Genomic DNA, 13,335 nt, shown 5'->3' with positions numbered 1-13,335 from the left:
GCGGTCAACGACCGGCGGTGCAGATAATGGCGGCAGCGCCTGCGCAGTGGCGAGCGGGAAGGAAAATGGGCGGGGCTTCTCCACCGGCCACGCCTCCTTTCCCTCGCGGCGGCGGCGTCTCCTTCTTACCAGAGCGCGCCGGGAGCCAACAGACTTCGGAGGAGGCGAGCAGACGCTGGGCCGCTATTGAAGTCCGTATCTTTCTCTTATTTTATTCCTTCTTATACCCCTTCCGTCTCCACTCGCTTTTATAATAATCCAAACCGTAACCGCCATAACAGCATGAGGCGCTGAGGGAGAGAGAGCCTGCGCGCGGGTGGTTGTGGCCTATTTTCTGAGGCGACGGCTGACATTTTATGTAACTCGAGAACGCTTCAGGCGTTGCCTCCTTCCCTGCCTTTCTCCTCCCCTATTGCTTTTGACCCATGATAAATTGGGATGAGGCCTTTTACAGTAGGCCTCTTTACAACAAAATGTGGCGTTTTGCAGTAGGCCTCTTTTTTTTAATCATATTGATAGCTTAAGGAAAATGTGAGGCCGTCTATCCAATCCTTTGCATTTCCCCCCTCCCCTTTTCAACTTTCAATGTCTAAATGGTGGCTAAGATCAAGTTCTCCCTTCCTTTTATAAAGAAGTGGAGGAGGAAGAGGCCCGATGAAATGGAAACTGGAGGCGGTGAAAAGGAGTGGAATCCCTCGGGGCTTGGGTGGCTTTGTGCTTGGAAATGGGGAGGCGGCATACGAGGGATGGTGTGTGTCCCTTTGGGATACATGGCCTGGCGTTTTCACCCAGTCTTGTTCTCCTGAGTTGTGAGACTCCCCTTTGGCTTTCTTTCCTTCCCGCGCTCCTCCTTTCCCTGCTTAGCATCTCTGTAGCATCCATGCTTTGCTGCAGGCCTTTCCTCTCCCGTTCCATTTTTTTTCTGAATGGAAGGATGCACTCGCTCAAAATCGGCTGGCTGAAAGTGGAAGGGAAGCGGGCAGAGGGTGGTAGCTGAATCTCATGGTTGATGCACCTCATCCGTTTGCAAAGAAACTCCTAGGGGGCATTGGGCCTGTAATATGAATTATTCTCTCTTTCTCTCTCTGTATGCATATATATATAGTAAAGGTAAAGGCTTCCCCTTGACATTAAGTCAAGTCATGTCTGACTCGAGGGTTGATGCTTATCTCCATTTCTAAGCCGAAGAGCCAGCGTTGTCCATAGACACCTCCTAGGTCATGTGGCCAGCATGATTTCATGATTTCACCATCCCCCAGAGTAGGACTCGACTAAACTTAATGTCAAGGGGAAACCTTTACCTTTTATACATATTCTGTAACTGTCGCTTACCCACATATTTATTAACTCAACTGTAATCTTGTATCTTCCTGAATTGTTAGAATTATCTGTACTGTATATATAAAAGCAAAATGTATATGTATGATTGTTTTTCAAAGGCTCCAAGATGGCTTGATGGATCTGGACCAAACTTCATTATCCAAATTAAAATCCTGCCAGGGCTTAATCTAAAAATTGCCCCCCCCCCACACACACACACACTTTTTTGCCTTCTTTTTAAAATGACCTATATTGATTGCCCATGAGTCTTATGCTGCAGCTCTCAGATAGCTATCTCAGGGAGGAAGATGACAAATGGAGGGGGCTGGAGTGTCAACAAGGAGACAGTCTAGGACAGTGGTTTTCAACCTGTGGGTCCCCGTGTGTTTTGGCCTACAACTCCCAGAAATTCCAGCCAGTTTACCAGCTGTTAGGATTTATGGGAATTGAAGACCAAAACATCTGGGGATCCACAGGTTTAGAACCACTGCTCTAGGAGACCTTCCAACAAGCCATGTAGGACCCTTTGAGGTGCATACATAAACGTTTTGAATATAGATGTTATAGCTGATTTTGTGGCCTGTGAAACGTTTCTGGACTTCAGTTCCCAGCATCCCTAGCCCTGGTGTAGCTGATTTTGGGAAAGCCTGGGGGTTGCACTCCAGCACCATGATACCACCCCACTTTGAAGTTTTGCAGTATAAGCTTTCCTTGCAAATGTTTGTTCGGTGTGAGATCAGAATGTATGATGTGATTTAGTGAAAAGGCATGGAATGTCTTGTAGGTAATGTTTAACTCCAAATGCCTAGTGTCATAAGTAATATAACTTCAAATTTTGTAGATGTACTGGAATTTTAAAACCACATTGATAGAGAAGGGACCACAGTTGTATTCAGATGCCTTTCTCTGAGTAATACACATTCCTTTTGTCATGCATTTTTCTAGTAAAAGCTCAGCAAGTCTGCAATAAAAATGGCCACCAATAAATCTACATTGGTAAGTTCACAACCACATAAAATATGTAAGGATTTTATCACAATATTTGTTCAGATTTATTGTTGGCATTTCTGTGTGAAACAGTGGTTCTGAATCTTTGGTCCTCCAGGTGTTTTGGACTTCAGCTCCTACAATTCCTTACAGCTGATAAGATGGCTGGGATTTCTGGGAGCTGGAGGTCTGAAAACTTTGGAGGACCTAAGGTAGGGAACCACTGGTGTATAAAAAGATACATCCACATCTCCCAGCATTATTGTACCAAATACAAGATGGTGAGAGTAAGGCAACTGGAAATTCTGGCAGGTTCAGTGAATTTGCCAGGTTCAGGTAAAAGTTTTAATACTTCATGCCTGCTCTATACATGATTCAATTATTCATTTTTGTGTAGCCGAAGGAATGACCCAAGTTTCAGAGAATAATCTTAAATGTAAAATACATTTATTTAAGATAACATTTTGCAGAAACTGAACTTTTTGTAGCAGTAAAGAAACCACTGCTGATGCCATCTATAATGACCACTTAGTTTCTACAAACGTTATATTGATAAGTATGAGATACATAAATGTTGATTTGCTTGCAGATTATGATGTAACAACTGTCCATGAATCCAGTTAAGTGAAATAAGCTCAAAGTGGATTTTTCTTATTGCATTTTTCCTAACAAAGTTGGTATATTTTCCTTATGGATTAAAAGCAGAAACCCACTTGAAAAAGAATGCACTTTTATTTATCAGCCCCGGAAGCAGTTGATATATTTTACATACCAGAAAAGAAAAGCAGACTTTTATGTTGCATATAGTTATTTTTTTAATGCCAGCATCATGTTACTCTAATGCAAATAGATAGTACTGTTTCCTCTGGGACAGTATGTACAATTTGGGTCCTTGCATCTTATAAAGGATGTTGGGAGGCTAGACAAAATACTGAAAAGGACATCTAGAACAGTGAAGGCACTAAAACATCTCCCCTGTGAGGCAGAACTGCAGCATATTGGAACTGCTTAGTTTAGAAAAAAAGCTTAGTGTAGAAACACAGAATCTTGTATCAGGAAGGAATCACAAGGATCATCTAATTCAATATTGCCCTGCATGAGGATGCAGAGCCCCTCATTCTCTGATTCTATTCTTCTTGTGCAGTAAAGATGTTCTTAATGTTAAGGTGGAATCTCTTATAAACTGAGTAAGAAAGAGATCTATAATATTGTGTGTGGTGAGGACAAAGTGGATAATTTTTCTATATAGTTAATATTAGAAACCACGGTGTATGTAACAGGATAATAAAGACAGGCAGCTAAAAGGAGGTGTTTCTTCCCACACTATATAAATTGGAATTCTTCTCTACAAAATGTAGCAACAGTCTGTGTAGCTTTAAAAGAGAATGGGATACATACATTGAAGTTAGGACCATCCATAGCTACTAGTAAAGTGTTTTGTGTTCAGTACCAAAAACAGGACTCTGTCCAGTGCAACATAGGGGGTGCAGCTGCACTCATGTCTTATTATTGGGCTTCCCACATGCAGTTATTTGACCACTGCAAAACAGAATATTAGACAAGATAGGCCATTCATATGATCCTGCATGGTGGCGTTTGCTGTAAACTGTCCTTGTCACTTACATCAGTTTAGAAGAGATGGAAGTGTTTTTTGGACAGTTATAATGTTTCTAAAACACCTGTACATTTTGGGGCTGTACACTGGTGTCATGAGGGACAGCCATAGTTCTGCTTGCCCCCTATTGTCTAACAATTAAAAGGTCCATCCTGTGCAGTTGGATCGTGAAAGAAAAACATTTTTGGATTATTAAGCTTCAAAAGTTAGACATAGCTATCAGGAAGAAATTTTCCCATCTCCAACTGAAACATCATTTGGTCAAGATGTGCTTATACACAAATAAGCTCCAACCTTTTTTTTCACCTAGAGCTTGAGCAGGAAAAAAAATGGGCTTGTTTGAAGAGTGGGCATTAGAGGTTCTTAGAAGTAGCTCTTCTGCCTGATACCCAAATGAAGTCTTACTCTCCTCCCATTCCTAGGAGAGTTGCACCAGTGTTCAAAATGATAGCTTCAGAGGCCTTGTTTGCTTCATTTCCCATCTTTAAACTTATTAGCTTTAGAAAGAAGCAGGAGGTTGTTCCTGACCTGATGGAGGAATGTAACAAATGTTGAGCAGCTATAGCTAATCTTACAATCAACTGGATATAGAATTCTTGGGATATAAAGACCTAACTGTTCCAAAGGAGGAAAATTAGAAAATACCCCTCTCCCCAGGAGGGTATGAAATGGGAGAACAGGACCCTCGCATCCATTTTGGCTTGGTTATTGCATCCTGTCAAAATGTGTGGGTTTATAGAATCCAGTGCACCCATATTACTTCCTTCAGGATGATGTTACTGTGGAATAGAGAGGCTGTAATAATAATAGAAGCCTTGTACTAAACATAGCAGTTTAGTTTTTTTAGAGAACCTTCAGTCCCTGTTTTGGAACAACAAAGTGCCCTGGCCTGCAATCTGGACGTGAGAAATGTTTTATCAAGTGATTAAGGATGAGGAAATTGTAGATGCAAATTCCCATATGATTGTAGTTTTCACATACAATGCATAGCAAAGTAGCTTTTTTGGTATGCATATGTACCAGTTATTACATCAAATGAGTGAAAATATGAAATACCTTTTTTTACAAAGCTAGTGTAGAAATTGAGAGCTCCTTTTATTGAAGCATAGTTTTTAAGGAAAACACAATGAGCATTGAATCTCATACATTCTTCCATGGCTTGTAAATGCTGTTATCAATCAGGCATAGGAATACACACACACCCAGCACACTTCTGTTATCCATGTAATTGAGAAAGCAGGCCAACAGCATGAGATGCTTTCCTTAGTTCTCCATTACTGGAGAAAAATTGTACAGCAGACTTCTTCCCTTTTAGCTTATAGAACACTCTCTACTTATGAGAAAATTGGGTATTTTCCTTTTGATTGAAACACAAAGGTCGTGGTACATTTAAGGGCAGGAGAACCAGTCTTGGTCTAAATATTGCTGGAACTGCAGTGAAATAGTTCTCTGTCTTTTTTAATGATGGAAAGATTTTTGAGTAAAACAGTCTTCACTAGAGAGCGAAAATACTTATGTAGATGAGAAAAATATAATATCCAAATCTTAAGTTATATCTCCATTCCTAAATCATTGACTTTTCATGAAACAAATCATAGTAGTAAATGCCTTTTGGTATTCTTTGATCTGGTTTAGAGAACCAAGGCTCCTGAATCCATTGTCTTTTTGGCCTAGTCCCTCAGTCATTATCAGCTTGTTTATTTCTCAGCTCAAATACCCATGATATATGTTAATACAATTAAGCATTTATATTTTTCAGGCTGTAATTATGTGTATGCTTACAATATGCATAGTGGCTTCAAAACTTCCAGAAATATAGCATCTCTGATTTGCTACCCTTTTGAGGCCAAGAGACACGATGCATTCAGCATTACATTTCAGTAACATTTATGATCTAAAGAACTGTTTAGGCTTTTGTGATCTTTCCTTCTACCCATTTTAAGAAGTATACAGTCAGTCCCCCGAGTTACAAACATCCAACTTACAAATGACTCATAGTTAGGAACAGGTGTGGGACAACAGAAAGTGAAATAAATATATATATGACTGGAGTTACACTTAAAAATATACCTGTTCTGACTTACATACAAATTCAACTTAAGAACCAATCTACAGAACCTATCTTGTTTGTAACTTGGGGACAGCCTATATATGATTCAATTGAAACAGCTTTGGGAACTACAATAATTTTGGATAGGGTCTCTGTGTAGTACAGGGGTGGGGTTGTGTTTTTTAAAATAAAGTCAAATCCTCTGGATTCACAGAATTTGGAGTTTGGGGATTTGGAGTTTGAGGATCCTAGATTGTTTCTCTCACTGTTTTTATCACAGGATTGTGCTTTTGCAAAGATCACTAAATAACATGATTTACTTATCTTTGCTATTTTGACCACTTAAATATGCATCAAAATTGTGTTTGCAAGTCTGCATTTGTTACTAATAGAATTGCGCACTTACATGACACTAATACACTGGTTACAAAGCAATACATAGCAACATTGTAAAAAAAAATAGAGACCTTATCAGCGTAATTGTGCTGTATTGAAGCTGAAATGCTTTGAGGATGATGTGGATGTAAAAGCTTGTTATCCAAGTAATGTTTGTCCACTTAGTGTTTTCTATGGAATTTCATTTAAATCCATTTTCAGTCTTGTGTTAAAACTGTGGAGCCTGATTATGAAAGCTGCATCCATCCTCACTTCACAGTGTCTATGTAAAAGATTCTACTTAACATGATGAGAGCAACTCTGAAGCTTTTATACAAGTATGTTTTAGTGTCCATAATGAACACTGGAATGATGCATGGATACAATTGTGAGAAATGTTTCAAAGATAGCACCTGAGAAATGCCCATCCTGCTATTCAGTGTTTCCGATTAGTATTTGTGTATCTTGAAAAGCTCCCCTTCTATCTTTTCTTTTTCACAGTTAATTTATCCTTTTTACAGTTAATTTGGCTTGCTTTTTGTCCTGACAGAAAGCAACCCAGAGCTCTGTGGATATTGTTGGACAGTAATTCTCATGATCCAGCTTAGCCACTAGTGAAGAGGCAATCCAGTGACTTCTGGATGTCCACAAGTTGCTCTCACTGATCTGTGTGAATGAAATATTGTAGCAATATTCTGAACGAGGTATTTACTGATTGCCTGGGCTCCAAAAACCTCCTATATGAAACTAATTCTGTGGTATTTCACTGAACAAAATATGAAATAGTGTTACTATTGGAAAGTGTTACTTTTCAAATGGTTTTATTTTGCAGCATAAAATGGGGAAGAAACAGAACGGCAAAGGTAAAAAGGTTGAAGAAGCAGAACCTGAAGAATTTGTTGTGGAAAAAGTCCTGGACCGGCGTGTAGTTAATGGCAAGGTTGAGTACTTCTTGAAGTGGAAAGGATTTACTGAGTAAGAAACTTAAGAACTACTTTTTCTAAGATGGGGCTGTATTGGGGGAAGGCTATGGGGTTTTTGACTACAACTGCACACAGGTAACACATGGGTAAAGTTTCAAAAGAGACAAAATATTTTGAAAGAGTTACTATAACCAGCTCTGAAAATCATTTTGCTTTATAACTGTAGCATACCTGTGATAGCATGTAGTAAACATTTTTTTAAAAAAATGCCAGTGGTAGCATGCACATCTTCTCCAGACCATGTTATACACAGCCATAGATAGCATCTTACGCTTACAAAGCAGTAGTTTTCAACCTGGGATCCCCAGATGTTTTTGGCCTACAACTCCCAGAAATCCCAACCAGTTAACCAGCTGTTAGGATTTCTGGGAGTTGAATGCCAAAAACATCTAGGGACCCCAGGTTGAGAACCACTGAATTAGAGGAAGGTCTTTTACCATTTGTCTGTCTGATCAGAGGCAAGCCTAACTAATACAGAATGAGTTGTAAATTAAAAATGAATTGCTATTGTTATGGTGCATATTGACTAATTTAGTAATAGCACTTACCGGTAGTAATTTTTCAAGAAAATACATCTATATACCTTACTTGGTTGTTATACAGTGTGACAGTACTTAGAAAATGCAATTATTGCGAGGTATTTGAAGACAAAAATGCCCTTTTTGATAACATAAATATTTATTTTTCTGTGTAGTCTATAGTTTCCTCATATGGATTACTCTGTGCAGCATATATTTGGAAACTTCCACAAATCAGTGATCTTTTGTGTAAGAGTCCCACTGCCTCCATAGTGTTTACTCTTAATGCAAAGTGTATCAATTGAAGTTAGGGAAGCAAGACCCAGAAGAAGAGAAGAGGGCAGATTGTACGCATCCCACCCCAGTGAGATCAGATCAGCCCCATCTCTCCTGACTGTCAGAAAAAAATGTATGACATGACTTTGGGACCATGCTTTTGACAAGTAATTGGACAGGGCAATAAATGACTATGAAACAATGTGATTGATAAATGGAACGGCCCTGGATTATGTTTTGGTAGGAGCCTCTGGTGGCCTAGGGGATAAAAGCCTTGTGACTTGAAGGTTGGGTTGCTGACCTGAAGGCTGCCAGGTTTGAATCCCACCTGGGGATAGCGCAGATGAGCTCCCTCTATCAGCTCCAGCTCAATGCGGGGACATGAGAGAAGCTTCCCACAAGGATGGTAAAAACATCAAAAACATCCGGGCGTCCCCTGGGCAACATCCCCTTGCAGACGGCCAATTCTCTCACTCCAAAAGCAACTCCGGTTGCTCGTGACACAAAAAAAAATGTTTTTGGTTGGTGTGATTTTAATGGTTATTTTTAATAATTGATGTTTTAATTGTTTGGTTTTAACTGTAATTGTTTATTGTTTATATGGCATCAAGTTGCTGCCTGTTGTAAGGCCACCTTGAGTACCCTCCCGGGTGAGAAAGGTGTGGGATATAAATATGGTAAATAATAATACTTGAAGAACCACAGTTATAAGTAAACACCCAGTCTCCCATTTGCACATGTGTGCATACATATATAGCCTGGAAACTAAATTTAGAAATGTTCTGTGTCTTTCCTATCATTTGTCAGATTTACGTGCACTAAACATTTCTAGCATAATTTATAGTAGTGCTTATGGAATTGCTATATGTGGACTTGGTAATATGTTACAACATTTAACAAACTGTACTGTATCCAATTCAACTTAGTACATTGTAATAATTAGTACCAAGTAATTGTACAGAAATGTCTGAAGTAGGAAAGCAATGTTACAGCAATTAGTTTGCATAAAATTGGGTGAAGGGAATAGGGTTTTGGTGAAGACAGTAGAATCCTGTTAATGGAGTACAACTGAACTATGTTTGATGGTGAGTTGAGTTCAGGTTTATCCCTTAATGATTTATCTTTTTTTATTTTTTTTTCATACATGTTACTTCAGTGCTGATAATACTTGGGAACCTGAAGAAAATTTAGATTGTCCAGAGCTAATAGAAGCTTTCTTGAACTCTCAGAAAGCTGGTAAAGAGAAAACAGAGGGTGGCAAAAGAAAATCTCTTTCAGATAGTGAAACTGATGACAGCAAAGCAAAGAAAAAAAGGGAATCTGTAAGTTGATTTAAATTTTATTTTGCATGTGATTGATTCTTGAGTGCATTAGTCAGGCATATCATTATCAGACCAGAATTCAAATCCCTGTTCACTCATTTAGTTCTTTTCATGTTACTGGGCCATTCACCCACCCACCTGACCTGCTTTAAGGAGTTATAATGATACAGCAAGGTTTGGTGAAGTATCATGTATATCCTGTGTTGGCTTTAAGAGCGAAGACACATTCTTCTCTTTCACACATATTTCAACATAAATCTTGTATTACGCACTCAAGTGATGGAAGTACCCTGGGGTTGGTGGAGCCCAGGGTCTGAGATTGCATGACACAATAGATAGTCGCCTGAGCTTGTTTTGATGAATACATTAATATAGTTGAAAAATACATTCATATTACGCTCTAAATATTGTATCAAACAGGTTGATAAGCCCAGGGGTTTTGCAAGAGGACTAGATCCCGAGCGAATAATTGGAGCCACAGATAGCAGTGGAGAACTTATGTTTCTCATGAAATGGTAAGTAGTGGAATGATAATGTCAGTAGGAGTTTGAAACTAATCTGAGGCTCATCTTGACAGAATTGTACTGCTATTTTATAACAGTCTTATATTTAATGTTATGGCTATCAGTATTCTCGTATTAACCTGTCTGAGCCTTGAGATCTGCTGGAGAGGCTCTCCTAACTGTCCCATCACTTTCGCAAGCGCGGTTGGTGGGAACAAGTGAAAGAGCCTTTTTGGTAGTTGTCCTCCAGCTTTAGAAAGCCCTCCCCAGGGAGATTAGTGTGAGTGCTTCCGCTCATGATTTTTAGGAAGGAATTGGAAACTTGGCTTTTTAAACAGGCTTTCGACAATGATGAAATTTAAGAATACCCAATAATCCACAATTGGATATTATGGCTTATTTTACCATAGCAATGGCTGGGATTTTTAAATGTTAATTCTGTACAAGATATAGTAGTATTGTGCCGTCTATCTATCTGGACTTGGCGGCTTTCCCATTTTTTGTCTCCTGAAATACCTCAGTCAGTTCTTCTGTTGTTGGTTCATCCAATCTCTTTTTTTGCTCTTTGTCAAGTATCTTTTTTTTTTTTTGCTTTTCTAAGTATTTTTCCAAGTCTTCTTTTGAACCTGATGCTGTTGGTTTTTTGTTTTTGTTTTTTTTGCATATCTATTTTTTCAGACTCTGCAATTATAATCATGTTTTTGTAGCCTTTTGATCTGATAAATTAGTTGGTGGTTCGATGGGTTCTTTTGGAGATCTTTCTTTCTCCTCTTCATTACATCTTGAAATCTGGTTCCCGTTTACTCTTTGTCTCAGCATTTTGTTGTATGATAAGGCCTCATAAAAGCTTTACTGGCATCCTAAACCATCCTTATATCAGTTCCCTTATTCAAATTCTCTGCAAAAATAATTTTAACTCTCTTTGTTTTGAGATTTATTTTATCATTATACAATAGTGATTTGTTCTATCTCAAGTTAAATGTTTTTCTGTTGGCCAGAGTCAGCTCAACAGGGTTGTTGTCTGAAATTGTAATGGTAGAATTGTTATACTTTTCATTTTATAAGATAAAGCTTTGGAAATAAAAATATATTCATCCTATAAAATGAATTATATGTTGCTGAGAAGAAAGTGTATTTCTTTGCTTGGCCATATTTATTTCTCCATAAATCTTGGAAGTAACAGACCAATTTTGTGTGTGTGTATTTGAAGCTGTCCCACAGAAACAGTCATAATGATACTTCTAATGCTAACATAGTGCTACTTCATAACTATAATCTATAACCCCACTTCCCAGCTGCTATGAAGTACTCTAATTTACAAGTGGTATATTGCATCCTATGGGTAGCCACTTAGAAATTACTACCGGTATAAGTGCTATCTAGAATCTCATTCTTGCAATGGGATGCTGAAGAAATGCATCTCCTAATGCTTCTCAAATATTACTGTTTTGAATTACTTGGTGAGGAATTCTTTCAACTCTAATAAATGTAATTATTGAGAGCTATAATAAGGTCACATACAGTAAATATAGTTGGCCTGAATAAAAAATCATAGTAAGTGCACTATGCTTCTAGAGAGTATTAGTAGCAATGCTTTAAAGTTTAAATATGGGGAACTATGATACGTTTTTAAGGAATATATTTAATTAGAATTCTCTTTTTAAACAGGAAAGACTCTGATGAAGCAGACCTCGTGCTGGCCAAAGAGGCAAATGTAAAATGTCCTCAAATCGTCATTGCTTTTTATGAAGAACGGCTAACTTGGCACTCTTGCCCAGAAGATGAAGCACAATAATTATTTGAGTCCCCCATTCCTTTTTATATATAAATATATATGGTTTTGACTTACCAGAAATGTGGGAAGCTATTCTAATCAAACGAGTTTGCTTATTTTTGAAGTAATGTGTTTTGCATAAAGAGAAGCGATAAGCGATCTGTGCTATTTGTTTTCTTTATTACAGGAGAGCATTTGATACTGCTTCCTGCATCTTAGGTAAAGTGTTTTATAAAAAAAACCTTGCTAGTTAATAGTAATTCTTAATGGCAATTTATTCAAATGCAAAAGCTTTTTTGTAACCCAGTATACAGCAAATTTGCATGCATCTTTCTCCCTATTTAGTTCTCTGAAATCTGTAATATTCTTTCTAGTATTTGTGGTTTCTTGGTTCTAAGGGGACCAGGTTAAAACTTTGTAGTAAGTTGAAAGTGCAATGTATATTGTTTACTTTATTGTAAATACTGGTGAGTTATCAATAAAATAGTTTTATATTTTTGTTCCTTTTTTGCCAAGCAATGTGAAGTGCAAAGTCTTCAAGCTGTGGTATTTTTAAAAGAGGAACAGCAAAGAAATGGAGTAGCCTTCATAGTTAATAATAAAGTTGCGAAAGCAGTGATTGGATACAACCCAAAAATGATAGAATGATCTCAATTCGAGTTCAAGGCAAGCCGTTTAACAGCACAGTGATCCAAATATACGCCCCAACCACAGCTGCTGAAGAAGCAGAATTAGATCAGTTCTATGAGGATCTGAAGCACCTACTGGATAACACCAAAAAGAGACATTATTCTCATTACAGGAGATTGGAATGCTAAGGTGGGCAGTCAAATGATAACGGGATCACAGGCAAGCATGGTCTGGGACAACCAAATGAAGCAGGATGTAGGCTGGTAGACAACAACCTAAAAGATGGCTTTACATGTGGACTTCACCAGATGGTCAACACCGAAATCAGATTGACTACATCCTCTGCAGCCAAAGGTGGCGGACATCCATCTAGTCAGTGAAAACAAGACCTGGAGTTGACTGTAGTTCAGACCACGAACTTCTTATTGCAGAATTTAGAATCAGACTAAAGAGAATGGGGAAAATACACAGACCAATTAGATATGACCTCACAAATATTCCTAATTAATATGCAGTGGAAGTGAAGAATAGATTTCAGGGACTAGACTTGATAAATAGAGTCCCAGAACTATGGAAAGAAGTCCACAACATTGTTCAGGAGGCAGCAACAAAGTACGTCCCAAAGAAAAAGAAAACCAAGAAGGCAAAATGGTTGTCTGCTGAGACACTGGAAGTAGCCCAAGAAAGAAGGAAGGCGAAAGGAAACGGCGATAAAGGGAGATATGCCCAGCTAAATGCACAATTCCAGAGGCTAGCAAGGAGAGACAAGGAACTATTTTTAAACAAGCAATGCATGGAAGTGGAAGAAGACAATAGAATAGGAAGGACAAGATACCTCTTTCAGAAAATCAGAAACATCGGAGGCAAATTTCAGGCAAAAATGGGCATGATCAAAAACAAAGATGGCAAAGACCTAACAGAAGCTGAAGAAATCAAGAAAAGGTGGCGAGAATATACAGAAGATCTGTATAGGAGGGATAAA

General features: G+C 38.4%; 1 protein-coding gene across 2 annotated transcripts; it reads left to right on the top strand.

Moving 5' to 3' along the window:
- The first annotated feature begins 11 nt into the window (after positions 1-11).
- cbx3 (chromobox 3) lies at positions 12-12,222 on the top strand. 2 transcript variants are annotated; one of them, XM_003222036.4, is made up of 6 exons: positions 61-191; positions 2,266-2,316; positions 7,180-7,322; positions 9,281-9,446; positions 9,867-9,961; positions 11,618-12,222. In XM_003222036.4, exons 2-6 carry the CDS (start codon positions 2,293-2,295, stop codon positions 11,742-11,744), a joined length of 555 nt encoding a protein of 184 aa, XP_003222084.1. In that variant the 5' UTR covers positions 61-191; positions 2,266-2,292; the 3' UTR covers positions 11,745-12,222. The 2 variants fall into 2 exon arrangements, with proteins under 2 accessions (XP_003222085.2, XP_003222084.1); XM_003222037.4 differs by lacking the exon at positions 2,266-2,316 and having other exon boundaries at positions 12-191.
- Positions 12,223-13,335: the final 1,113 nt, after the last annotated feature.

The sequence above is a fragment of the Anolis carolinensis genome, chromosome 6 (genome assembly GCF_035594765.1).
Source record: "Anolis carolinensis isolate JA03-04 chromosome 6, rAnoCar3.1.pri, whole genome shotgun sequence".
Lineage (NCBI taxonomy): Eukaryota > Metazoa > Chordata > Lepidosauria > Squamata > Dactyloidae > Anolis > Anolis carolinensis.
The sequence above is the reverse complement of the archived record's forward strand: the minus strand, read 5'-3'. Positions and strand labels throughout refer to the sequence as shown.